Raw genomic sequence first — 27187 nt, forward strand, 5'->3', positions numbered from 1 at the left:
AATCCCTAGGTGATGCAGCCCTCTGGTGGTGAGCGGGAGGAACAATAAAAGCGGGATTCATGACACCTTGAAAGCACCATGAGTGCTAACCAAGGTGCTGTACAACGGACATAAAATAACACATCCCCCTACAATGAAAACCATTAATGTACATAAAATTTAAAATAATTTAAATACAAATATAGGAAAAAAGAAAATATCTAATCAACTTAATACAAAGTGTCACCAGACAGAAAATAAAAACATAATTGTACTAATGGTGAAAACAAGTTACGAATAAACCTGAGAAAAAAGTATGTTTTAAGAGATTATTTAAATGTAGATAGAGTAGGGGATGATCTAATTAAAAGAGGTAGGGTGTTCCAAAGCTTTGGAGCCTGAACTGTAAAGGCCCTATCACCTTTGGTTTTTAATCATGAATTTGGAACAGTCAACAGCAGCTGAGAGGAGGATCTGAGCATTCTCTGAGAAGAGTAGGGACGAAGAAGATCCGAAATATAAGTAGGATCAAGTCCATGCAGTGCTTTAAAAACAAATACTAAAATCTTAAAATCAACTCTGTATTGAACAGGTAACCAATGAAGTGATGCTAACACAGGCGTGATATGCTCCCTCTTTTTTGTCCCAGTCAAAAAATGGGCTGCGGCATTTTGTACCAGTTGTAAACGCGAGAGTGAAGACTGGTTAATTCTGGCATACAGAGCATTACAGTAGTCCAGCCCGGTTGAAATGAATGCGTGAATGATGGTCTCCAAATCATTAAAAGTAAGAAAAGTTTTAAGCTTGCGAAGCCCCTTAAACTGAAAAAAACTGGCTCTGACAACAGAATTTATTTGTTTATCAAATTTTAATTCAGGATCGAAAATAACCCCCCGGTTTCTAACATGGTCATGAATATTTTCTTGAAGGGGACCCAGGGGAGGACTCAAATTTTCTAACTGCTGTGGGGGGCCAAACAAAATGATTTCAGTCTTTTTCTGGTTCAACTGGAGGAAATGATCATCCATCCAGCCTTTAATGTCCTTTAAACATGCTAAGAAGGAGGAGACTGAATCCGTACCCGATTTTAGAGGAAAATAGTGCTGGGTATCATCAGTATAGATATGATAGGGGACCTTATGATACTCAGATATAGAACGGAGAGGGAGCATGTATAAAGAAAATAAGGTTGGACCCAGAATAGAGCCCTGAGGCACCTCACAGGTAATAGGAGCTGCGCTCGATGAAAAGTCACCAATTTCCACCGAAAAACTCCTATTAGTGAAATAAGACAAAAACCACTCTAATACAGCATTATGGATACCAACCTCGAGATTTAACCTATTTAGAAGGATGCGATGATACACAGTATCAAAGGCTGCACTTCAGCAATACCAGGATGGCACAGTTCCCAGAGTCTACAGATAGTAAAAGGTCATTTACTACTCTTAGAAGAGCAGACTCAGTACTGTGTTTAGCTCTGAAAACTGACTGAAAAGGATCCATAATATCATTTGAAAGTAGATGAGTTATCTGGTTTAATACAACCTTCTCCAATACTTTAAACAAAAATGACAATTTTGAGATAGGTCTATAGTTGTTGAGGTTTTTTGAGTAAAGGCTGGACCATAGCATGTTTAAAACAGGATGGAAAAATACTTTTCTGTAAGGAGCCGTTAATAATAGAGAGCACAGTAGGCAAAACAGAATCCAGTACGACATTGAGCAACTTTGTAGGAATGACATCGAGAGAACAGGTGGTTGATTTCATGCTGGAAATAATGTCCAACAACACAGCATTATAGAGTGAAAATTAGAAAAGCAGGATGGACTAGTATTTGAATATTAGAAATTCTGGGGTAACTTAGAAGAAATCTGTGATTTAAAGCCAGTGATTTTATTTATAAAGAAACTACAAAGCTTCTCACATGACTCTAAACTTGGATCTGGACCAGCTGCACTAGTAGGATTTAACACAGAATTTAAAGTAGAAAACAGAATCTTAGGGCAATGAGAATTTTTTTAGATTAAATTATTAATATGAGATTATTATATCACTGCTTTCCGCAGCAGTATGTAGAAGTGCTAAATAACTGAACTGATACTCAATTTCACATGAATACATTCTGGTTCAATAGTAAAATTTTGATTTTAATCTGTTACATGCAGAATAAAGTTAATTTAATGTGGCACTCAGTAATTTGAAATGAGCACTGTGTTATTGTTAAGAAATGTATAGCACTTTTAATTTAATTTAATTTGTATTTATTTTTTAAAATCATATACACTTTAATGGGAGAAGACTAGTCAAACCAGAGGCCAATTAAATCAGTTTTATTTTACAAGAAGCAGGTTGCCTCATTGGGGCCAAAATGTTGAGATCACAGGACCAGCTGAGAAGTACTCATTTTATCTCAATAACCCCAGTATTATCATTCACTTTTTCTCATGAAATAAATTATGGCTGACTGAGGATAGGGTATTTCTACAATGCAATCAGTTAATGAAAACTTTCCTTTTACGTGATGCTTCACCCACATCTTTAGGTGTCACAAGACTCAAGGTTTTTCCCCCGTATTTTTTGTATCTAGATTATTTGTGCTCTCTGAAATGACACTTTATTATTGTTTCCATAGAGTATTCAGCTTCAATAGAAACACAGTATCTGTGTACATTTCTAGGATTTTTGTTACTGCCTTTGCATTTACAGTTGTGCTCAAAAGTTTGCATACCCTTGGAGAATTGGTAATACATGTACCATTTTTAAAGAAAACATGAGTGAGCAGGCAAAACACATTTCTTTTATTTCTTATGGGATTCATATTCAACTGTAGGTTATAACAGAATGGCACAATCATAAAACAAAACATGGCAACAAAGAAAAAATTAAATTACCCCTGTTCAAAAGTCTGCATACCCTTAGTTCTTAATACTGTGTATTTCCCCCTTTAGCATCAATGACAGCGTGCAGTCTTTTGTAATAGTTGTCTATAAGGCCCCAAATTCTTGCAGGTGGTATAGCTGCCCATTCGTCTTGGCAAAATGCCTCCAGGTCATGCAAAGTCTTTGGTCGTCTTGCATGAACCACACATTTGAGATCTCCCCAGAGTGGCTCAATGATATTAAGGTCGGGAGACTGTGATGGCCATTCCAGAACCTTCACCTTTTTCTGCTGTAATCACTGGAGGGTCAACTTGGCCTTGTGCTTAGGGTCATTGTCGTGCTGGAAAGTCCAAGAGCATCCCATGCGCAGCTTTCTTGCAGAAGAATGCAAATTGTCTGCCAGTATTTTCTGATAACATGCTGCATTCATCTTGCCATTAATTTTCACAAGATTCCCTGTGCCTTTAGAGCTCACACACCCCCAAAACATCAGTGAGCCACCACCATGCTTCACAGTGGGGATGGTATTCTTTTCATTATAGGCCTTGTTGACCCCTCTCCAAACATAGTGCTTATGGTTGTGACCATAAAGCTCTATTTTGGTCTCGTCACTCCAAATTACAGTGTGCCAGAAGCTGTGAGGCATGTCAAGGTGTTGTCGGGCATATTGTAACCAGGCTTTTTTGTGGCATTGGTGCAGTAAAGGCTTGTTTCTGGCAACTCGACCATGCAGCTCATCTTGAAACAACCACACCGTCTTTTTCCAGAGGTTACCTGTGGGTTTTTCTTTGTATCCCGAACAATTATTCTGGCAGTTGTGGCTGAAATCTGTCTTGGTCTACCTGACCTTGGCTTGGTATCAAGAGATCCCCGTATTTTCCACTTCTTAATAAGTGATTGAACAGTACTGACTGGCATTTTCAAGGCTTTGGATATCTTTTTATATCCTTTTCCATCTTTATAAAGTTCCATTACCTTGTTACGCAGGTCTTATGACAGTTCTTTTCTGCTCCCCATGGCTCAGTATCTAGCCTGCTCAGTGCATCCACGTGAGAGCTAACAAACTCATTGACTATTTATACACAGACACTAATTGCAATTTTATAAGCCACAGGTGTGGGAAATTAACCTTTAATTGCCATTTAAACCTGTGTGTATCACCTTGTGTGTCTGTAACAAGGCCAAACATTCAAGGGTATGTAAACTTTTGATCAGGGCCATTTGGGTGATTTCTGTTATCATTATGATTTAAAAAGGAGCCAAACAACTATGCGATAATAAATGGCTTCTTATGATCACTATCCTTAAATAAATGATGATTAGTCATATTTTCAAAATCAATGCCAAAATTTCACAATTTCTGCCAGGTATGCAAACTTTTGAGCACAACTGTAAATCTTGGCTCTCTCTAAATTAGAAATCTGACATGTATTCACCATTTCAGTCTATGTATGTAATAAACTAATTTCATGAGGCTGGAATCAAGACAGTGGATGTATAATGCAGCATAATAATGTCTGATAAATCCATCCATTATCTAGTCAGGGAGTCTCAATTGTTGGTATATTGTGTGCAGCTTCTGAGTTCCTGTGGGGGAAAGTCTTGTTAGCATACTCTCTTTTCCCTTTCGACCAGCAGATGTGATCTTATTATTCCTAATTGAGAAAAAAAACTGAACTCAATGACCATCTGGAACTAAGCCTGTCAAAATATCCCAAGCTTGTTGGATGGAGCCCCCGTTAATTTTCTCTCATTAGTTAGCTATTTGTGTGTAATCAGTAACTGGTTTAAAAGGCAACAGGACAGTTGTTTTTAGTCCACACCAAACCAATAATCTTTGCAAATAAATCAATCTGATATACAGTTTAGATAGTCTTTTTGGAAGTGAAAGCATGGACACTTTCAAATTTAAATGCATTATGCATTCAACATACAAATATAAATCTCTATGGCAACAATAAATTACGTCTTTTTCAGATCAATTATTGATGATTTTGAGTTCTGGGCATTACCTTCTTCAATTTACACCCCAGCAGTGCACATATCTCACACTGGATGGGTAGAGTACAGATTGGAGTAAGTAATTGAATTGTTCATAAAGTAGGCTACAAAGTAAAACATTTTGATTCAGGATATGTATACAGTATTAGTTTTTGAATTGGGCTTGTGCACAAATAGAGTGGCAAACACATCTCACATTTTTCAAACAGTCAAAGTGAGCTCATATCTGGAGTAGGGTTGCATGGTTTACTGGTACTATCGAAGTATCGCAATACCAAAAAAATTAAATCGGTACAATATCGTCTTGTTGCTAATTTAGGTACCATATTACAGTATGCTGTCATTAGCAAAATGATATGAGATGTGACAAATTTGACATGAAATCAATGACAATTTAAAAATAAAATAATAAAAAAAAAACCTGGATATGGCCAAGTGTGATCATTAAACAGCAGAAGGATGTAATTTTATTAAATAATATACAGTCACATGCGCTGCGTGCTACAGAATGAACAAGAGATGCGACTCTGCTCTGTCATGTGATTCCCACACACATACACACACACTGGTGCACGCATGCGTACACACTCACACAAACTCAACACACAACCTCAGGTGCATCTCAGAGATTTCAGCTGGAGAGTCGCAATGGGAGTATATCAGCATTAATGGGAAGCTTGATATAACTAACCCATAAAAACAGGAAGAACTCAAAGGTCTGTCAAAATAAAATTCCCACTGACATGAAAGTTCTATTCAAATGGATGCATAAAATTGAAGACAGAAAAATATCACTAGTGTATTGTATTAAATGGTTGTATTATTATTATTATTATTATTATTATTATTATTATTGTTATTGTTATTATTATTATCTGTAAGCAATGTCACAAACACAAGCAGCCTTGTTCCACAGGTAATCAGATTTTTTTTTTCATTAATGTTTTCATTAATACTGTGATTAATACTGTTGTGCAGCATTTTATTTTACCAAAAATAAAATAAAATATTGTATTTTTATTTGATTAAAACTGTATGTATCAATATGATTAAACACCATTTTATTCATAACATTTAATTAAAATATTTAACATGGAATCCAGAAAAATGTAAACGGAAAACACATAATTTGTAAACACATCACTGACTTTATGCAGTTCTTTTAATCAAGTCATTTTCTGTGTAATTTCATTAAAAATCGGAGGCTTTTTATTTGTTGATTATAGTATCGATTTAGTATCGATACCGAGGTACCAGGGCTGGTATCATTTCGAAGCCAAAATTTTGGTATCAGAGCAACCCTAATCTGGAACAGTAGGGAGTAAATGCACTCTTGAAATAAGAACTCTCAAAATAAAGGGAGAGGCATTACAGTGATGGAGTGAATAATTCAAAAGGAAGGACATCTCCTCCTCCATCATCACTCAGAGTCCTCTCCAACACCCTCTCACCACTTTCTGACCCACTCTCTCATGCAAACTGACCACTTAAGGTGCTTAAGTGATACACCCTCCTTTGAAAGTTAGACATCAGCTATAGTTGTTTATTGGAGAAATAAATCAAAGCCTGTGGTGATTCACCTGCTTCACCCTGAAATGAAATGAGAGCATTCTTCCTTCTAATTCAACTTGACTTTATACCAAATCACTATGGCTTTGTTCAGAAAGTTAACAAACTTAAAAAAAAAAAAAATCCATATCTGACTCAAACTTGTTTAGTTGATTGTAGTCTGAACATCAAAAATGCATGAAAAGTGTTCGTATGTAGCTAGAAATCAGATAAATAAATAATAATAAAAAAATAATAATAATTAAAAAAAAATATTATATATATATATATATATATATATATATATATATATATATATATATTTATATATATATTAAAATTGCGTGTTAATGGTCAGACAGATTTCAGATAGTTTTTTTCCCCATCATTCAGGAGGTAACGTGCATATAATGTCAAACAAGTGACATGATAGACATGAGCAGAGACAAAATGTCCTGTTTTTTATCCTTCCTTTTCACACTGAAAACTACTATTTTGGATGAGCTATCTCTTTAATGTGACTAATATTATATTCTAATAGCTGGTGTAGAGACGTATTTTGTTTTCTTTAAATCACAGGTCTGTCTTGGTCCCATGCCGTGCCGCTTGCAATCTAAGCATCACCACAATAATAATGCAACAAAACAATAAGTAAAAACAGGTGCCAGCTTAATCCAGACACAGTTTTACCCTCAGTCTCACCACTTCTGGAGTGAAAGAAAGAAAAAGACTGATGGTGGCTTAATTCGGAGAGTGACGTTGATTACAGCCACCTCCCCCAGTGCCCTTTGACCTTAGCTGTTTTGGAAAAAGTGTGTAGGAGACTGAGTGAAATGCAGAAATAAAGAGAGAGGAGAAAATGATGGAGGGGTTTTGAGTTAAATGATGGGTGTGTAGGTTGGATAGTGTGTGAGCTCAGCTGACTAAACCGCTCAAAACTGGTTCACCAAAACAATCATATTTCCTAAAAATCCAATGAACTGATAACTGATGCATTTTCATTAGTAAATTGAGACAACTACAATAACACAATATTACCAGAATTATTACTTTTCCTCCCACTACTTCTACCAATAATAATAATAATAAGAAAAGATAAAAGTCTTCATTGGATTTGATTCTTTCCATTTTATTTCTTTCACTTTCCACAAGCTGCAATATTTACCCCCTTTACTTTACCATTCATTTCATTTTTCCTTTCCTTTACTGTGTCATGCATTGTTTATTTATTTACTGAAGCTATTACTTTTACTTTTAGGAAACAACAAGGACAACGAATCCAGTATGAGCAGTTTGCTTTAGATTGTGCAACAGTTAGTTCCGACTATCTAATCTGATTGCATAAGTACACAACCCCTTAGATGACAGGGCTAACATTTTTCTTCTGATAAAGCTTTGCATTCCCTCTTAACAAGTTTCCCTTGCAATTATTTTGGGTCCCCTTGCAATAGCTTTATTATGAAAATTAACCTTGATTTTACTACAGTAACTAGAGCTCAACTAAGGTATTTGCAGTAAAACCAAAGTAACCACAATATTTACAAAAATAGATAAAATAACTGGCAATGTTGCATCTAAAATGCAATTTACTGTACTTACTATTAACTTATTAGAACTGTACAACAGCAATATCACACATACAATCAAAACAATGAGCGTGGCTGTGATTACTTGCAGATATTCCATACAACAGCACAATTGCAAGATTGATATTGCTTGATTATAAACTGATAGATCTTTCAACATGGTCAGTGCTCTGGTCATCTCTGTACTTGATATATTCTCAAGCATCGATAGGGGCTAAAATTAGCTGCCCATTTGCTTTGTCATGAATTCATGAAGGTCACCAGCATCTTAAAATGGTATTGTGCTCTTTCTATCTGTCAGAGCTTCCTCAGAGAGGAGAGCATATCTGTAAATATTTCATGAAAATGACATGGAGACTATATTTCCCAGATACACCAGGCTCTAAAACTGCTTTTGGACAGATTCCAGAGGCTTCTAAGCTTTTAGGGAACATTTGACAGTACTAGGAGTTAGACAACAAAGATCAGTCAGAGACAAGAGTCTAGATGCTTGAAGACATCCGATCATTTTCCCAATCTTTCCTGCCTAGCAAAGCAGAAACATAATAATGGAAAGAAATGGATCATGGCAGTCTTTGCATTACTTTTTTTTGACAAGAAGTCACTCTTCAAATCTTATAAAGGCTTTTTGTTTTATTTCATCTTTTCTTCTTTTTATTATTAATATTGGTTATAGTAGCAGGAGGAAAAAGCTTGAATAATATAATGGCATTCAAACCTCTACGGACACGTTGGAGAAACAATCGCCACAATTGGCTAGTACATTTTTGTTTTTACTTGCCAGACTTTTGACAACATATAAGCGTAATGCTACTGAAAACTAAAAAAACATATTAAGAAAACCGAGAAGGGGGCATCATATATATATATGTATTCTCATATATATGTTTTCATATATATGATTTCACACAATAGTACTCGAGATTGTACATTTTATTTTCATATTTTGTTACACTTTTAATCACATTTTAGTGTGTGTAGCCTACAAACTTCACTTTCTTATAATTTATATGATGTCATGATATTGCATTTTCAATAATGAATACAAGTTGTATAACTCACAAGATTGGAACCTAATGAAAATAGGATTAATAATTATAATATATAAAATAATAATTTAAGTGCTGCTTTATCAAAACTACTATGCAAAAAAAAAAAAAAAAAAAAAACCCTTGCATTGATGCAGCACAAGCCTATTTGTTAAATTCTTTAATATTTGTTTTCTGAAGTTAAAATGATTCATAATGTATGATTGTGCCTTTTAAATATTTATGAATTTACACATTTATTACACTTACTACATGTTTGTTTATATGCACTTGTGCGATTTACAGTGTGTTTACACTGATATGTATAACCAGCGCTAAATTGGTACGGTCTCTTTAAGTGAATGGCTGCTCCGCGTGCAAGTGAATGAGCACAGCGCACAATTAACGAGAGAGAAGTTGCACTGTTGTTTTCCCCTCATCCGTGCAATGTATTATTAGAAATAATGTTTCCTTTTATGTTTTTGATCACCACGTGACTGTAAAAAAACAGAAAGGATTTTAAAAGTGACATGAAATGAAAATGGGGTGTCTGGGTCTCATTTTGGATACACAATATATGGAACTAAGCAAAAGGAAACTTTTACTTGTATAATGTGTATGACTTGCTTGTACAAATATTTATTGTACACGCTCTCAAATTCAAATCTACATGCTCTCCAGTTTTGCAACACTTTTACCTTTTAACAGATGTCCAACAGGTCCATGGGGAAATTTGTGAAAACAGTCTATGGAAAGGTTTTACCAAAGTTAGAGTTGATGTCGTTTAATGCAATGTCAATGCCATTTCATGGCTGAACTAAAGCATGATGGTGACAAATTAGTTCAATTTCTTTGAGTGTGCGTTCACAAGACACAATACACTGTAAAAGATGAGGCTGAATCCAGCTTCTTAATTGGCTATTTCTTATTCAGTAAAAGGATCATGGCGCTCAAGTTCTTTGTCACTACACACCTCAATAACTGACGAGTAAAATCTCAATATTTACTTGCCAGTGGCTAATAAAATACATATTTTAGTCGCATAGCATGAAATTTGGTTGCATATGCGAGTGATTTACTCGCTATTTAGAGGGCTGGCATTAAAAGATAATATTGTAGTTAACAAAATTTACTAAAGAAAATTTATCAGATTTCATTTGATTTCAACATCAAACAAAGAGTTTGTATAAAAGCTGTATTGTGTAATTTCTGCACCACTTGCAGCACCAAACATAATTGCAAAAGTAATGACTGTTTTCAAAGAAGTTTCTCAAACAAACTTGAGGCATTGGTTAAGCCAATGTTGTTGTCTCGGGCCTGTTGGGATGCTCAAAATAAAAAAAAAAAAAAAATCTTCTTCTTTGTTTCTTTTTTTTTTTTTTTTTTTAAGTACTATACAGAGCAATTTTTGGGGACTCTACAAATGGTGTCCATCTACATTAAGTTTCACCTTTAATCATTGCAAGGACAGATCTGTCTCTTTCTCAGTGCTGCTGTTGGCAACAGTTTTGAGCTGATTAGTAACTGCATGCTGAAAATAGGGGCTGTGTAAGCCAAGTGGTGTTTAAAAAAAAAAAAATTCAGATAAGCAGTGATTTTGACATTACGGCAATGCAACTGGTAAAAACAGGTACTATTAGCTGCATGTCAACAACTTATAGGAGATGGAATTTGTTTTTTAAAGGGAATATGCTAGGAGCTTTATGGTACAGTGCTGGAATCAAAACAAGTGTCAATGTCAGTGTTGTAATATAAATAAGGGAATATGCTAGGAGCGTTGTGCTACGGTGCAGGAATCAAAACAAGTGTCAATGACAATGTTGTAATATTTAATAGTTTAGATAATAAAACACCTTTAAATTTCTTCTTGAAAGAATGTTACTAAATAACACCTTGTTTGAGAATGCCTGAGCACTCCAAACCCCAACTACATCTCTCACCCACACAAGATTTCATAAGCACACAAATCCATGAATAACTTCTCTAGGCAGGAATTAACTGGTTTCTATCTTCAAAGGATTAACCGATCACAAATCCCAGCTGTAATACCTCCTAATGTTTTAAATGTCAAACTGGAAAAAATCATTTATGAGATTAGAGGTCAACCGATAGTGGATTTTACTGATAACGTCATGGTTACTTGCGTAACCTCCTTTCCCTGATGGAGGGAATGAGACGTTGTGTCAATGTAGTGACACTAGGGGTCACTCTTGGGAGCCCGAGACACCTCTGGTCTTTGATAAAAGGCCATTGAAAATTGGCGAGTGGTATTTGCATGCCAATCCCCCAGACATACGGGTATAAAATGAGCTGGTATGCAACCACTCAATTTGGTTTTATGCTGAGGAGCCGAGACAAGGTCTGGCCATTTCAGCGGGTAGTTCAGCGTTGTGGCAGGAGGGAAACAACATCTCGTTCCTTCCATCAGGGAACGGAGGTTACGCAAGTAACCATGACTTCCCTATCTGTCACTCACTTGACGTTGTGTCGATGTAGTGACACTAGGGGTCCCTAAACGAAACGCCGCAACTGGCTGAACTGTGTTACGTGAACTGGCAGTGTGTGACGGACAGACCACTGTGTGCCTTGTAGCCAGCACACCAGGCCGACACGTAACCTCCCCCAACATAGTTATGAGTGTCGAACGGCCCTTTGGGGACAAGTCGACTAACCAAAATATAGAGACAGGCTAGCCCAGTCATGGCCTCTTTTCCTCTTCTTTTTTTCACTCCCTAAAAAAAGGGGGATTATCCAGCTGGGCCGACCAGGTCTAGTCAGGGGGTGTCCCTCCCAAGGGGAGTACACCGCAGAGACCACACATCGCCCAGAGAGAGGGGGGGGGGGGATATTTAAGTGGAAAATACGTCACATGGTCTTGCTGATCATGTGGAGAAATCTCATGGTAGATCCTATCCAAAGGGGGAGGAGTTACTACAAACATGGAGACTGTGGCAGAGGGGGCTCTGCCCAAGGAAGACGCAGTTTGCCAACAGCGAAACGAATTAGCGGAAGATATACATCGCATGGGGTTACCTTACAGGGAACCACCACATGCGGAGCACCTACCCCAGGACAGGGCTCTTAGTTAGCACGTGTACTGGGCCGGCAGCGAGTCTCTCCGAAAACTTGACTGCCACAGGGCTCGGAGGAAGTCAACCAGGGAACATAGTTTGTGAACACTACTGGGAATTAATGGCGCACGTCTTCAGCTCAGAGGAGGTGAAAGGCACTATGTGCAAGCGATACACCTGGCCGGCTATCCCGGGCTTATCCACTTGTATTGCATGCCACTACCCGGGACGAAACCCGGAGGTTGTAGAACCTCGCAAGTTGTTGGGTGTTGCCCAGCCCGCTGCTCTGCAAATGTCTGTTAGAGAGGCACCCCTGGCCAGGGCCCAGGAGGTCGCTACACCCCTGGTAGAATGGGCTCGTAGCCCTACCGGGGGCGGTACGTCCTGGGCATGATATGCCATAGCTATGGCATCAATGAGCCAGTGGGCGATCCTCTGCTTGGAGTTTGCACCAAAGCAGACAAAGAGCTGCTCAGAGATCCTAAATCTCTGCGTGCGATCCAAATAGATGCGTAAAGTGCACACCGGACACAGCAACGACAGGGCTGGGTCTGCCTCCTCCTGGGGCAGCGCTCGCAGGTTCACCACCTGGTCCCTAAAAGGGGTCATGGGAACCTTGGGCACATAGCCCGGTCGGGGTCTCAAGATCACGTGAGAGTAGCCCGGACCAAACTCCAGGCACGTTTCGCTGACAGAGAATGCTTGCAGGTCTCCTACCCTCTTGATGGAAGTGAGCGCAGTCAGGAGGGCAGTCTTCAAGGAGAGTGCCTTAAGCTCAGCTGACTGCAAAGGCTCAAAGGGGGCTCTCTGTAGACCCTGAAGAAATACAGAGAGGTCCCATGAGGGAACGAGGCGCGGTCTGGGGGGGTTCAGCCTCCTGGCGCCTCTCAGGAACCTGATGATCAGGTCGTGATTCCCTAAGGACTTACCATCCACTGTGTCGTGGTGTGCTGCTATAGCAGCAATGTACACCTTCAAGGTGGAAGGGGACAGCCTTTGCTGGCCATGGCAGAACACTGATATTCCTGTCTTGCAGGAAATCATGCACAGAATGAGCAGTATGGCTGATGGCATTGTCATGCTGGAGGGTCATGTCAGGATGAGCCTGCAGGAAGGGTACCACATAAGGGAGGAGGATGTCTTTCCTGTAACGCACAGCGTTGAGATTGCCTGCAATGACAACAAGCTCAGTCCGATAATGCTGTGACACACTGCCCCAGACCATGATAGACCACTCTTTCCTTCAACGATAAACGTGAGTCCGGCCATCACCCCTGGTGAGACAAAACCGTGACTCGTCAGTGAAGAGCACTTTTTGCCAGTCCTGTCTGGTCCAGCAAAGGTGGGTTTGCGCCCATAGGTGACATTGTTGCCGGTGGTGTCTGGTAAGGACCAGGCCTACAAGCCCTCAGTCCAGGCTCTCTCAGCCTATTGCTGAAACTCTGAGCACTGATGGAGGGATTCTGCATTCCTGGTGTAACTCGGGCAGTTGTTGTTGCCATCCTGTACCTGTCCTGCAAGTGTGATATTCAGATGTACTGATCCTGTGCAGGTGTTGTTACACGTGGTCTGCCACTGCGAGGACGATCGGCTGTCCTTCCTGTCTCCCTGTAGTGCTGTCTTAGGCGTCTCACTGTACAGACATTGCAATTTATTGCCCTTTCCACATCTGCAGTCCTCATGCCTCCATGCAGCATGCCTAAGGCACATTCACACAGATGAGCAGGGACCCTGGGCATCTTTCTTTTGGTGTTTTTCAGAGTCAGTAGAAAGTTCTCTTTAGTGTCCTAAGTTTTTTATAACTGTGACCTTAATTGCCTACCGTCTGTAAGCTGTTAGTGTCTCGACTGTTCCACAGGTGCATGTTCATTAATTGTTTACGGTTAATTGAACAAGCATGGAAAACATTGTTTAAACCCTTTACAATAAATATCAGTAAAGTTATTTGGATTTTTACAAAATTATCTTTAAAATACAATGTCCTGAAAAAGGGACGTTTCTTTTTTTGCTGAACAAATATTCAAATTTTAGTCAGCTGATTTTTAAATTCATGTTGTTTCCTTAGTCCATAAGAGGGTGCAATAAATACAGAAACCATTCAGCACCATTATATTATTGCATAGAACATTCCTATCCTGGCAATTAAAAAAAGAGCATTTCATTTTCAACTAATGTGGATAAAATAAATAAATAAAATAAATAAATAAAAAGGTTTTGTCAGTCCATATTCTCAAATGTTAAATCAAAAGTAAAATGAGGGGGGAAACGCTTCAATAGACAGTTCACTTGGAGTTACAGTTGAGTAAGACTCAAGCTTCATAATAATAGCGAAATACCACATTGTTTTTTATTCAATGCAGTTGTATGTAGAGCAGCACTATTCACAGAAAGCAGTGGTATTCGGCTGAATTCGGTGGTGAAGCGGCTCAGGCTATGAGCCCAGGCCAGGCCCAGACTGAAGGCGAGGATCGAGACACACATTTACAAGTTGAACATCTTTCCGGACAAAGCATTTAAACAACTCATTGCTTAATCTGAGAAACGCTTACAAGATGCAATGGCTAAAGACCTCCACCAATTGTAAGGGGCTGTTTCAACCATCCATTTGTTTTTAACCAAATAAACGTGCTAGATGAACATCTTTGTTTCTCTTTTTTTATTTTTTTTATTCATCGTTTCATGCAGGAGCGCTGTTTTTTAGATGCTGTGTCTAATTAAAAAGAACTTTAAAAGCATATTGAGACACCTGCTTTCTGTTAAACTGTATTTGTTGTGCTGTGGCTAGCCTTTTTTAGTGCAAGAATGTGATTGATATGAAGTCATCATATTACAGTGAGGAATTGTTTTTTATTATTGAAATCAGATGTGGTTCTGATTTGTTTATATGTTTTTCTCGGCTGCATGAAGATTTTAATTTGCTTTCTCACGTCACTAGCTTTAAATATGCAACTTAGCTAACAAATACATAAACATGACCAGCTGGATATAAACTAATGCAAATAGATGGTAATACATGGTAACAATTGTGACATTTAAACATTTGGGTAGGACGTGTATTTTTGTCACATTGTTCTAACCTCTTGAGGTTAGCTTTAATGTTAGCGTCCTCTCTGCACTGTCGGCAAACATACTGCTTTTCTCTACTAATGCAGCATCCAGTCAACAAATTAATTACTTTATAATGATGTGACAATGTGTACTGTAGTATACTGTTTGCATGTCTTTTCATTGTTGATGTTTTAAATCTGCATCTGATGTGTTCCGCTCCATGCAGAGTGTAGTCTCACATGTCTAAACAAACACCACAAGGCATCAGTGAAGTGATTATTTCGCCTCTAGAGGCCGCTCTCATACTGGCCGCTCCAGCACCGGACACAAAGGAGAAAAAATATATACTACCGATAACGATAGTTCCAGAAATCTGTTGTCGTTGCCAATTAATCGACAAAACCGATATATCTGGCGACCTCTATATGAGATCATTATATGTTTTAACTTTCTGCTTAACAGACAAACACAGTTTTGTCGACAACAACTTTACTGACAAGAGTACCATCTTGAATTATTAAAGCAACAAACCTCAAGAGGTCATGCATTACAGTGATGTTTTTTTTTTTTTTTTTAGGTTTTTATGGATAGGGGGCATTCTTAGCCACAATGTGAAGCGGAGTGCACAAACCCCAATACCCATAGTAAAATCTATGTAACGCAGACTCGAGTGGCTTATTGCTTTTAGAAAAGAGCAACAACAGCAATATGATGAAAAACTAAAATGTTTAATGATGAGTTGAGTTTATAATTATAGAAATTATTTTAAAAAATCATTTCACCTTATAATGTGGTTCATTATCCTAACGGCAGGCTGTTTGCAGTGGCCAAGCAATGTAGAAACATGGCGTGTTAAAAAAAGTTCATACAAAAATGTACTTACCCTCATGTCTTTTCCTAACACATGTGACTTTCTTCTGTGGAACGGGAGATATTTTAAAGGTTGTCACGGTAGTTAATTTCTATACAATAGCAGATGATAGTGACTCACTTTGAAGCTTAACAAAGCACACAAATGTGCCATGAGTAGTCCATGCGATAGTCACGGATCATATTCCAAGACTTCTGAAGGTTCAAGATCACTTTGTATGATGAAAAGACTGATTTTTAAGTTGGTATTCACTCTCAAATAAAATAAAATAAAATCGAATCGACTCATATACAGCCCATTTTAAATATGATGACATGTCAATAGCATCAAACCTCATTAGTTCTTGCGCGTCTCATGGCCAGTCGTCATGACACACCAATGAGGTTTGATGTTACTGACGTGTTGTCATGTTTGATTTGGGCTCTGTATGAGGTGATCAATTATTTAATATATGATTTTAAGTGAATAATGACTTAATTTCAGTCTTTTCATCATAAAAATTTTATCTTACACTTCAGAAGGCTTGGAATATGACGCTTTTGAGTGCATTTTTTAAGCTTTAAAGTGAATCATCAACTGCTGTTAGAATGGAAACCAGCAATCGCAACATGCTTTAAAATATCTCCTTTTGTGTTCCACCGAAGAAAAAAAGGTAACATGGGTTTGGAGTATGAGGGTGAGTGAATAATGACAGAATTGTAATTTTTTGGGTGAACTATTTCTTTAATATAAAATGTACTGTATATTTAAAAGGAGCACATTTATAGTCATTTTCAAACGGCTTAAAAAAATCTATTTTTTTATAATAATCTTTTTGTATAGAGATGGAAACAGATGTTTACAACACGTCCAGCTCTGGCAGTTGCATTCTAATGAATGTGGTCGGCATGTGGACAGGAGAGTGAAACTACTTGGACTTAAAGCAGAAATCCCAGTTATCAACAAACCGTAAAATAACTGACTCTCTGTTAAGACATTATGATAAACGTATCCATGCAGGGTAAAGCCATGCACCAACTGTTCCTCCCATATGCAGAGACAGCACGAGAGAGAACATAAAACAAGGAAACAGGAAGCTTAGTTTTAACGGATAGGATACAGTCTCAACTTACTCACAGCTCCAGTGCTTATGTGTGTGTGTGTTATGAATGTATCACATAATAAGCCATGTCAAAATAAGCCATGTCTTTGCACCATGCACACACCCACACAGTCTTAAAACATACCTGAGCAGAAACTCTTACCTCCGTCAGTAAAACTATATTTCCCTGCCTTTTCTGAGCTTAAGGATTTATAATAAATGAACTGCTTTATAGATCCTGTGCTTCAAAATGTCTTGCTATCTGAACTTGCCTTGCATATTACAACAGGATCTTGTGTTCTCACTGTTAGTAAGTTTAGACGTCAGTATTGCATTCGATTTACTCTCTAATTTCTTTGAAATCTGGAAGACAGGACAAGACATGCTCGTTTAACTTTTTGTGTCAAATTATCACTGTCACAGGCTGAATGCACAAGTTCTACCCTTCTCATTAACACTGTGCTACAGTTAAAAGATGTTACCAATTGTTCATGACATCTTTGTGTGTGACAAGTTTGTGCTTTAAATAGCAAAAGAACTGAGGTTAGGAGATAAAGGTCACAAATGGGCATGTGTGGTTAGCTGAGACCATAAATAACTCTGTTATGCAAAGTATATGGGAGGTTGATGCATAACATATCCATGGACTTTTCTGAATGTATAAATGTTTAATTTATGAATAAGAGAAAAAGCATTCACAATTTTTGCCAAAGTGTTTTTTTGGTCATTGACAAATAAGGTTTTGGAGATAAATTAGAAATCTTTTAAATAACTATTTTAAAAAACATGTGCCAATTTCACACATATGTAGCCTAATCACTGTATCCATGTTGGTTTCATAAAATGGTGGGCAAAAGCTTTTCAAATATTAATAATATTTCAAAACAAAATAGTTTCCCTGCTTTTTTAACGGTTACAGCACTTATAAATTTTTTATTTTAAGCCCCAGAAAAAATATAAAAAAAAAACTAAAAGCATGTTCATCAAAGCAAAGATATATTCATGTCATTGTTTCGTACAAATTATGTTTTTTAATATATTGTCGGACAACTAAATAGATTTGGACAAACAAATTGTCACGTCTTTGACCCTTTTAGCCATTTTTTTAACACCTTTATTGCTTTTACTACAAATAAAAAAATTACTATACAGTCTTTCAGGGGGCTTTCACACTAGCACTTTTGCTGTGGTCCGATTCCGAGTGCGATTGTTCCCGGTGCCCCCCGCAGCGTTGGTCTGGTTTCACACTCACTTGATTCTATCGAACCCCATTCCATTTGCGTTCATCTTACATCATCACAAACATGCATGGAGAACACAACGTGACTCATCATACTTTTAGTTTTTTTGTTATTTTGGTGCCATTATGCACAGCAGAGTGAACGACAACTGCGTATAGGTGCGCTTCATGGCGTAACTCATCTGTTGAACCCAGACTCCTTCAATTTTGCGCTTAACAATGCAAAAACGTCTGCATTCTTGTGAGTTTTCTTTAACTGCTCTTGTATGTTTTCTTCTCCCCATATCTGAATGAGGCACCTCACCTCTTCTGTGTTCCACAATGTTCCCCTGCCACTCATGGCCTTGTGTGTTGTCGAAACTAATGATGTCGTCATTGGCTAAAACGCATTTTACTTCCTGAATGAGTGCGCACCCGAGTCCGAGTTGCTTTCACGTTCACGTGAATCACGCTACAGTTCCAAAGCAACCAAACTCAGACCACCTCCTACAGGTAGTCTCGGGTTCAGTACCGAGGTGTGCTCCTCGGTCCGCATGACAGCTTTCACATTATCAATTTTTCATGCGACCCGTGCTCTGTTTCAAACTAAACTGCCAGTGTGAAAGCACCCTCAGGGTGTTTTCAAACTAGCACTTTTGGTGCACACTCAAGTTCGATTGACTTCAAAGTTCGGTTCGTTTGGGTGGTGTGAACGCTGTTTTCTGAACTCGGGTGCGCATCCACGAACCGTACCCGAGTCCGCTTGAAAAGGTGGTTTGGGGTACGGTTCGTGTGCACACCAGTGCAGTTCTCTGCTAATATGAACACAATCATACCAAATCAAGGAAGTGAACCTCTATTGATGACGTATAATTCAGGCTCCCGATCGTAATTATTATGGTTTAATGAATTTCTCATACAAGATTGTGTCCAAATAAATCCCCTTCAGAGAGCAGCTCACATTCTTCACATCTCTTGAAATGCATCCACTGGCTCGCGGCAGACAAATGCACATTCAATGCATCCATGGCATTGTTTTGTGCATGTAAAGTTTTGGTGGTAAATCCAAAGAGATTAATACTTTTAATAACACAGTGAAGCTGATGTCTTCTTGAGTTGTTGCCTAGTTACAGTGATAAACAGCTGCCGCTTGTACTCACGTTGATTATGTAATCGGAATGCGGTTTGGACCCCAAAAAATATGATGTGAACAGAGACCAGCGGGGGCAGGGGGATGAAGAAGGAAACGAACTCTGGTTCGGGCCAAGCACTCGAACCAGGTGTGAAGCACCCTCAGTTAATATAAGTTCATAAAGAGCTGCATGCATATTAATTATAAAATGCTGTTTAAATGGTTTTAGATGGAGTAAAGCGTGTCACACCACAGGACATGTCAACAAAAGTATTTTGTGTCAGCTACTCGTATCCCAATATAATTCATTACTGTTCCTGTGGTCACTGATAAAAACTGTTTCAAGCAGTGGCATGTAATATCATTTCACTACTTTGTTTCTGTTGAGGTTTTGCTGATGAGCTCAGCTAGTTAGATGTTCAGTTGCATGTTCCTTGCAAAGAACCTTTTTTGTGCTACTATGTGCATGCTAAAAAACACACATACTGTATGATCATATTGTCAGATGCATGTTAGTTCCACATAGCTCTTATTTAATTTGATGAGCAAAATCAACAGAAGTCTCTGATAGTTTTCACGTGTTCTATCAGTTTAACAACAATTGAAATCTTCTAAATTCACAAAGAATGTAAAATAAATGGTGACTCACCATGTTTCAAGTGCCCAGAGTCTGCTCATTTGGAAGTGGAGAACCGGAACTATGTGCACTATCTCTTCAGTCTCTCCTCTCTCAATCTCTTCAAGTCTTCTGTATTGTGGGTTGAGTCTCTACAGACTGCCATGATGTGGGTGTTTTGTGTAAGACCCACAAGTGCACAAATCCTCCCTCTCCTTTCCTACTCTTTCGTTTTATTCCTCCCTTCTACTCTGTTTGTCCTGCATCTCAAGTTTTTGTTTGCTAGAAATGCAGCATCCTATTTCTACTATGATTTCTGTGCTAAATCTTTTATACTTTTGCAGAAATCTTGTGGTATTCTATAGCTTTGATTACTTTGTTTTTCGATAACTAGTGTTATGGAAAATAACACAATAAAATAGTAATAATATTTAAATATATAAAAAAGAGTCCAAACATTTGGTCAACCAGATGGTGATCAAACAGAAAACAACAGTGTTAACATGAACCTCAAGGTTCTCAGCATAAGCACTCATCAGATGGAATCACATCCATCCTACATGAGAGCAGTGACGGTTAATGTGGTTGTACACCAGACGAGAAGCGCCATGCCGCGTTGTGTCGCAGCTAGGACATGGCACATGTATCAGACATAGGGCACGTCGATGCGGTTCACGTGGCAGACAGAACACACAAGAGTTAGCAAGATCTTTCCCTTCTTAAAGAATGAACAAGGCTAGAGTATAAAATATATGTCCATTGATAATGATTTGTGTCGATTTTAATGGAAAATATTCGAGTTGTGCTCCGTTGCGTGGCAGAAATTTGAACAGCCTCCGGAGTTGTTGGTGGGTGCCGCAGACAGATGCCGAGTGGCGGTGTGTACATTCATAGAAAACAATTGTTTCGGATTTTATAATACGCCATGTCATCCACCAAACGCGTCCGGTGTGCAACCCCCTTTAAGAGGGATCTGATACCTCAGACTTCCCAGAGGCCCGGCTTTTAATGGGGCCATTCCGGCCCCCACTGCCGTGTATTACATATGTGACCTTCAGAAAGACAAATGGAATAGAGGATGCTCTCTCTGTAATAACTGTGTCCTTGTGCAAGGATTTTTCCTTTATTAATGTACATGATCCAAGAGTGACAATCAGTTTTTTACTGATTTTTACTGTTTCTACTGTTAAATATAGTGGATTACATAAAAGGAACATATCAATCCTCTTCACTGAAATACAGCCTGTACAACTGAAAACAATGTGCTTCACAACTCACTTTTAGCACCTCTCTGTGGACATAACACCCAGTAAATGGAGCTCACATGTGTCCATACACCCAACAACAGTTACCACTTTGCCCACTGGGGGCAGTGTTTTTAATTTCAGTAAGCACAGACCGATTTCACCTAAAGAAAATCAGCCTACTGTTTCTGATTTCACTGTGAGATCAGTTTGTTTACTCACAGCAATCTCAGTTTACAGCAAAGGGTTCATGTGTAAATGTGTGGTGAGTTTATGAAAGAAAGCCTTTTCAGATCCTGGTCATGTAAAAACTTGTAAGAGGAAAGTAGAAGGTTTGTCATTACATTTTAAGTATTATATTTGGCCAAGAAGGAAATAATTTATGACAAGTCTGAACATATGTGATATTGAATTTTAAATGTCCTTGTTTGTTCGCATCTGTGCGCTTGTACATGTGTATGAACTGTCTACCAGAAAATGTGTATACCTCCCCACTCAAAGGCTGCATCCGAAAGCTGAAAATTGCTGCCTTTGGAGGCTGTATACAGACGTAAAAAGGCATAAAGTTACATCTGAATCCAGTATTTGTGTCACATCCTGTCTACTGTGATGGATCTAATTATCTAATTTGAGTTTTTAATGGTAATCTGAGTGCATGCGGCTTCAAGAGAGCAAACATACATCCATGTTATACTTTATTTGTTTCTTAGTTTCATATCACTTTCTTATATATTTACTCATTTACTTTATTTCATTTTTACTTATTACTTTTCATTTTATATTTTACGGTTTAATCTTATGTTGTGTGCTCTATTGTCTTCACAAGTTAGAGATAAAGAGCTGTCTCCATTTTAAGGTCTTCAGTGTCACAGGACAATGTTGTGAAGCAATAATTTTGCATTGTCTTTGCTTGGTATAGTAGCATTTGTTGAGTTTGTGCTGGTCAGATGAAGTCAGACTGAGCATTGAGACAGACACAACTAAGATTAGTCAATAAATTTAGCTCATTTTTAACAACTGAGACACCTTCATCTAGTCAGTTTTTGAAGGCAGCATAGACTCAGCCTTTGCTGCCTTTGACATCCTAAAATCCTGCATGTGCGGTTCGCTGGCTAGTTGCAACATGATGACATGGGTAGCCGTCATGGTGTTACAGAATGTTCAGCACCCTGATATCAGCCCCATTCTGCTGAGTTACTGACAAGCGTCATCTCCCATCAGACATTTTTGCATCAGTTCAAGTATGTCCACCTTCTCCTGTGGCACTAGCAGAGTGGGAGACCTGGGTTCTTGTCCTGTGATTAAACCAGGATGTAAGCGTGTTCGCATAATAAGTGACTAGCGCTTATCGGAGGTTCTGTACTGAGAGAACAACCTCTGCTTTTGACCAGAGAATATAACGGTCAACTAGTGTGTTAAGACAGCAAGTCACCATCTGCGGATACCATAAAAATGAATGGGCAGAACCAAAACTGATACATAATGAGCTTTTTATTTTATTTCCATATGTGAAATGTTTTTATATATATATATATATATATATATATATATATATATATATATATATATATATACACTTTTCTTTTTAATTCAACAATTAAATCAATTTTTTTTTTTTTTTTAAAGATTTAAGCATTTCAATTTCAATCCTGAATTGAATTGTGTAATTTTTAACAAAAGTAAATACATTTTTGGGTTAAAAATGATTGGGTTAAAAATGTAAATTTGTGTTAAAGATTACTTAATTTAATTTGATGGAATTTTGTTATGAAATAGAAAATATATTTATAATATTATATTTTTTTAAAGATATTTCACAAATTCCATCTTTATATTACAACCCCAGAAAAAGCTGGGAAAGTATGAAAAATGCTAATAAAAACAAAAATTTGTGATTTGTAAATTATATCTGAACAAAATCATCTGATTTGAAATTACTGTACATTTTCAACTACAAACAAACAATGAAATTCAATGAAGGTAAAACATCATATAATGTGTAGTTGTAGTGCTTTCAATATAGCAAAGGGTGAGTATAATTTACAAATCACTAATTTTGTTTTTATTTACATTTTTCATACTGTCACAACTTTTTTGGAATTGGGGTTGTATTTTATTCAGACTGATAATAGTCTATTATTCTAATAGTTTTTAACATGTGGTGAAATCTCCCTGACATGCAGTTTAACATGTGTTATGCTCCTGATCGAGAGGTATTGGAGCGATCTTGGAGAAAACACAGATGTCCAACTTTCAAAAGATGAAACAAAAAGCAACTTTGCCCCCTGTTCCACTTCCACTCCACATCGGTCACATACTCTGATGTGCACATGTTTGTATTTGTGTGTATGTAAAAGGTTTAACCTTAGATCAGATCATTTTAAACCTTTAGACAAGATGGCCTAGACATCACAGCAGATGATCACCTTCAGAAGAAGTATGTGTGTGTGTAACTCTCTCTCTCTCTTTCTTACTTTTTCTTTCTCGCAGTCCTTTATTAGCTATTTGCCAGTGACACACATCGACTCACCTCTTACCCATCTGCTCACTCTCTTATGCTGGGGGAGAGAGGCAAGTGACCCTTGGTCACCTCTACTCAATACTCTACAAACACATCCATGCTCCTGACCACATCATCTTGCTGAAGCAACCCCCAGGGGAGGCATGCTGAGCTGAAGGCTACATCAGGTCAAATAACTGCTGATCTAGAACCAGTGTGATGCTCCCTGTCTCAGATTCACAAAGATCTTTAGCACTGCCAAATTCAGTTTAAGTCTCTGTGCTGCTGGTTCGGGCTGAGATTTTTACACAGCTGATTTACTGCAAGCTTTGAGAGAATCAGCCATGATCCTGGATCAAAGATAAAGATGGAAAGTGTGAGCTGATGGTGAAAAGATGTCTAGATTACCTTAAAAGTCTTAAACCAATGTAAAGTGTTCAAATAAAAAAGAAAGTCAGTGTGGGGCAACTCAATTCTTCACCATTGTCTGATACGTAAAGGTGAAGAATGTGTTTTCTGCACCACGACAGATGTAACTGCAAAAATTATGGGCTCTATTTTCATGATCGTGCAAAGCACAGCATTACACGCTACAACCGTGCGCTACTACTAATCCAATATTTTGTGCTAGCTAAAAGTGCAAGTGGGCTTGGGTGGGAGTGTTTGTGCTATTGTGGGTGTATGCACGCAAACTGTGTGTGTATTGTATATTAATATATTGGTGCAAAACGCAATTGGCTAATTTCCTGAGAAATAGATAATTGATCATTTGAGAACCACGTCTAATCTCAGCGCAAAATCTAAAATCAGTTCCTACATTTGCAGTTTGGAGATTCCACCACCAGCAGGTTATAATAAAGCCTGAAAACATAGTGGAATATCAAATTATGTCCCTGACAGGTACTTGATAATAACAGTTGGAGTCGTTTTATGAAACATTTTATGAGATTTGCATTAAACTGTCTATAGGTCATGATTCATTGTTCAATTATTATTATTATGTTTATATTTAAAATTCTATTTATGATCTAATTACGTTGGTATTTTTCCAACTGTTGGCATAGAGTGATTTTTAAGTTACTGCAAAAAGAGCTGGTTAAAGAAGTTGGTGAGGGTAAAATGTTTGGATTTGGTAAGCTTTTTTTACCACTTCGTTATTTTGTTTATATTTTCGTTTCGTTTAGTGTAATTTTAATTTAGAATAAATTAAAACTCTCCGATGGTAAATGGGTAAATGTTTTTCATGTTTAAATGAATGTAATTTTTAAAAATCAAAACTGACCACATAAAAAAAAAGAAGAAAAAAAGAAATAAAGAATGGTAGAAGCAAAGTGCATTCCAATACAATCATTGTTAAAACAAGCCATGATTTGTGTGTCAGTAGATGAAAATGATTATTAATACTTACATTCTCTATAATTTAACGGTGCATAAATCCGAATCCTGAACCACATTTTCCATGTGCATCCAAGGAGTGTGTCATAGAAATGTGCGGAACAGTGAGCCCATGGGCCCAGAGGTACCTGAAAGCACCCCGGTAGACAGACAGCTCCACCCAAAACTCAAACCACTGGTTGAGTCAATAATTGTAATGGAAAGTGATTACATCATTCAAAGGGATTGATGATTGGCAAGTTTCATGAAATAGTGCTATCAAAATCAACGTCAAGTGTTAAAATATAAACCCCAATGACTGGCCATGTTTAAAAATGCATGCACTACTTCAAATCATTTCAGGTAATAAGAGTATTTACCTACACTACCCCAACAATCCCCTCTCAGATGCTGATTTCATGATAATGTCACTGTTGTCATGCTTGTGCATCAGGATGAGTTATGTTAGATGACAGTACAAGTGCTCACCTCTGCAAACACAGATTAAAGTCCTGAATAGGGTGAAGAAAAAAAATCAGGCTGAACATTCTGACTGTAGTTTTGGCTAGAGGCAAGCATTAGGACATGATCTGGATCAGTATTGATTCTCTCTCTCCCATCAGGACAGATGAGGTATTGAGTTCTGCTGTGAAGGGATTGGGATCAGTCAGAGGGCAGGGAGTCAATGGAGGAAGCACTCACTGCTAACATACAGTGGGGTTCAAAGTCATCATTAAAACTCTGGAGTTCAAAATCTAATTGAAACCTGTATATGAACAAATTTAGGATTTTGAAAAATGCAAAACAAAGAATCTTTAAGACATAAAATGAATAAGAAATATTTAAGATGCAAATTATTGCTGTAGAGTCCTTCTAGATAAGATGATAGAAAATAAACAGTAGGGCCCTGTGGCAGCGGGGGCGTGGTCAAGTATATCTCCAGAGAGAGAAAGCAGTAAGAGCGCTTACACCTGAGCTAAATTATGTCTAACACCTGTCTCTAATTTCAGTGAGCACGGGGAGAGCGGCATAAATAGAGCGACACAACACTCAGTCGAGAGAGAGACTGGATATGACAGAGCCTAGCCAGAGCAAGGATTTCCTAATAGTGAGAGTTTATTTGTGGAAGCAGTGTGTGTTAGTGTTTAGACAGTGCATAAAGGTAAACTGTAAAGTGGTGTCGAGGAAGAGGGGAAATAAAGCCTCACCTGAAGAAGGAAAACTGCTTCTCGCGTCATCTTTTACACTGGTGCCGAAACCCGGGATTGAAGTTTGGGTCGAAGATGGATGGAAGTCGTCCCGTAGAGTCCTCCCAGTTGGCGGAGATCCTCCAAGCCCTCGCCAGCCTACATCAGAACCACCAACAAACGCTGCTTGAGCTCCGACAAGATCAAGACCGCCGGTTTGTCGAGCTCATGCATGCTCAAGCCGAGGACCGGCAGGCGATCCGGAGCCTTCTCAGCCAGGGGGCATCCTCAGCCGCGACCCCGGACACACCCACGCCGTTACCCCCACCAGCATTACAGAAAATGGGGGCGGCGGATGACCCCGAGGCTTTCCTGGATTTGTTTGAGCGGACCGCCGAGATCTGGGGCTGGCCGCTCGGCCAATGGGCAGCCCGATTGATCCCACTATTGTCCGGGGAAGCCCAGCTCGTGGCTCAACAACTGCCAGCGTTGAGCCTCCTGGCCTACGGAGATCTAAAAAAAGCCATCTTGCAACGGGTTGGTTGCACTCCGGAGGAAAGTCGTCAACTCTTCCGGAGCTTGAAGTTGGAAAGCTCTGACCGCCCGTTTGCCTTTGCCCAGCGGCTCCATGACGCCTGCCGAAGATGGCTGCTAGCGGGGGATTGCGACGTCCAGGGAATTATCGACCAGGTGGTACTGGAACAGTTCATAGTTCGACTGCGAAAAGGGATGGCGGAGTGGGTCTAGTGCCACCGCCCGGCGTCGTTGGAGGAAGCTATCCGACTTGTGGAGGACCACATGGCGGCGATCCCGAGGGCG

General features: G+C 38.5%; 1 protein-coding gene across 2 annotated transcripts in view; it reads right to left on the reverse strand.

Annotated features, from left to right (window-relative positions):
- LOC127424133 (leucine zipper putative tumor suppressor 1-like) overlaps positions 1-20170 on the reverse strand; it is a 59217-nt gene extending 39047 nt beyond the window's left edge. The window contains exon 1 of one of the 2 annotated variants that reach the window (XM_051669058.1): positions 20097-20170. In XM_051669058.1, coding sequence (XP_051525018.1) covers positions 20097-20099 — 3 coding nt within the window. In that variant the 5' untranslated portion in view covers positions 20100-20170. The remainder of the gene's footprint in view (positions 1-20096) is intronic. The other variant, XM_051669057.1, reaches the window with a different exon arrangement.
- Positions 20171-27187: the final 7017 nt, after the last annotated feature.

Source organism: Myxocyprinus asiaticus, chromosome 33 (assembly GCF_019703515.2).
Source record: "Myxocyprinus asiaticus isolate MX2 ecotype Aquarium Trade chromosome 33, UBuf_Myxa_2, whole genome shotgun sequence".
Classification (NCBI taxonomy): domain Eukaryota; kingdom Metazoa; phylum Chordata; class Actinopteri; order Cypriniformes; family Catostomidae; genus Myxocyprinus; species Myxocyprinus asiaticus.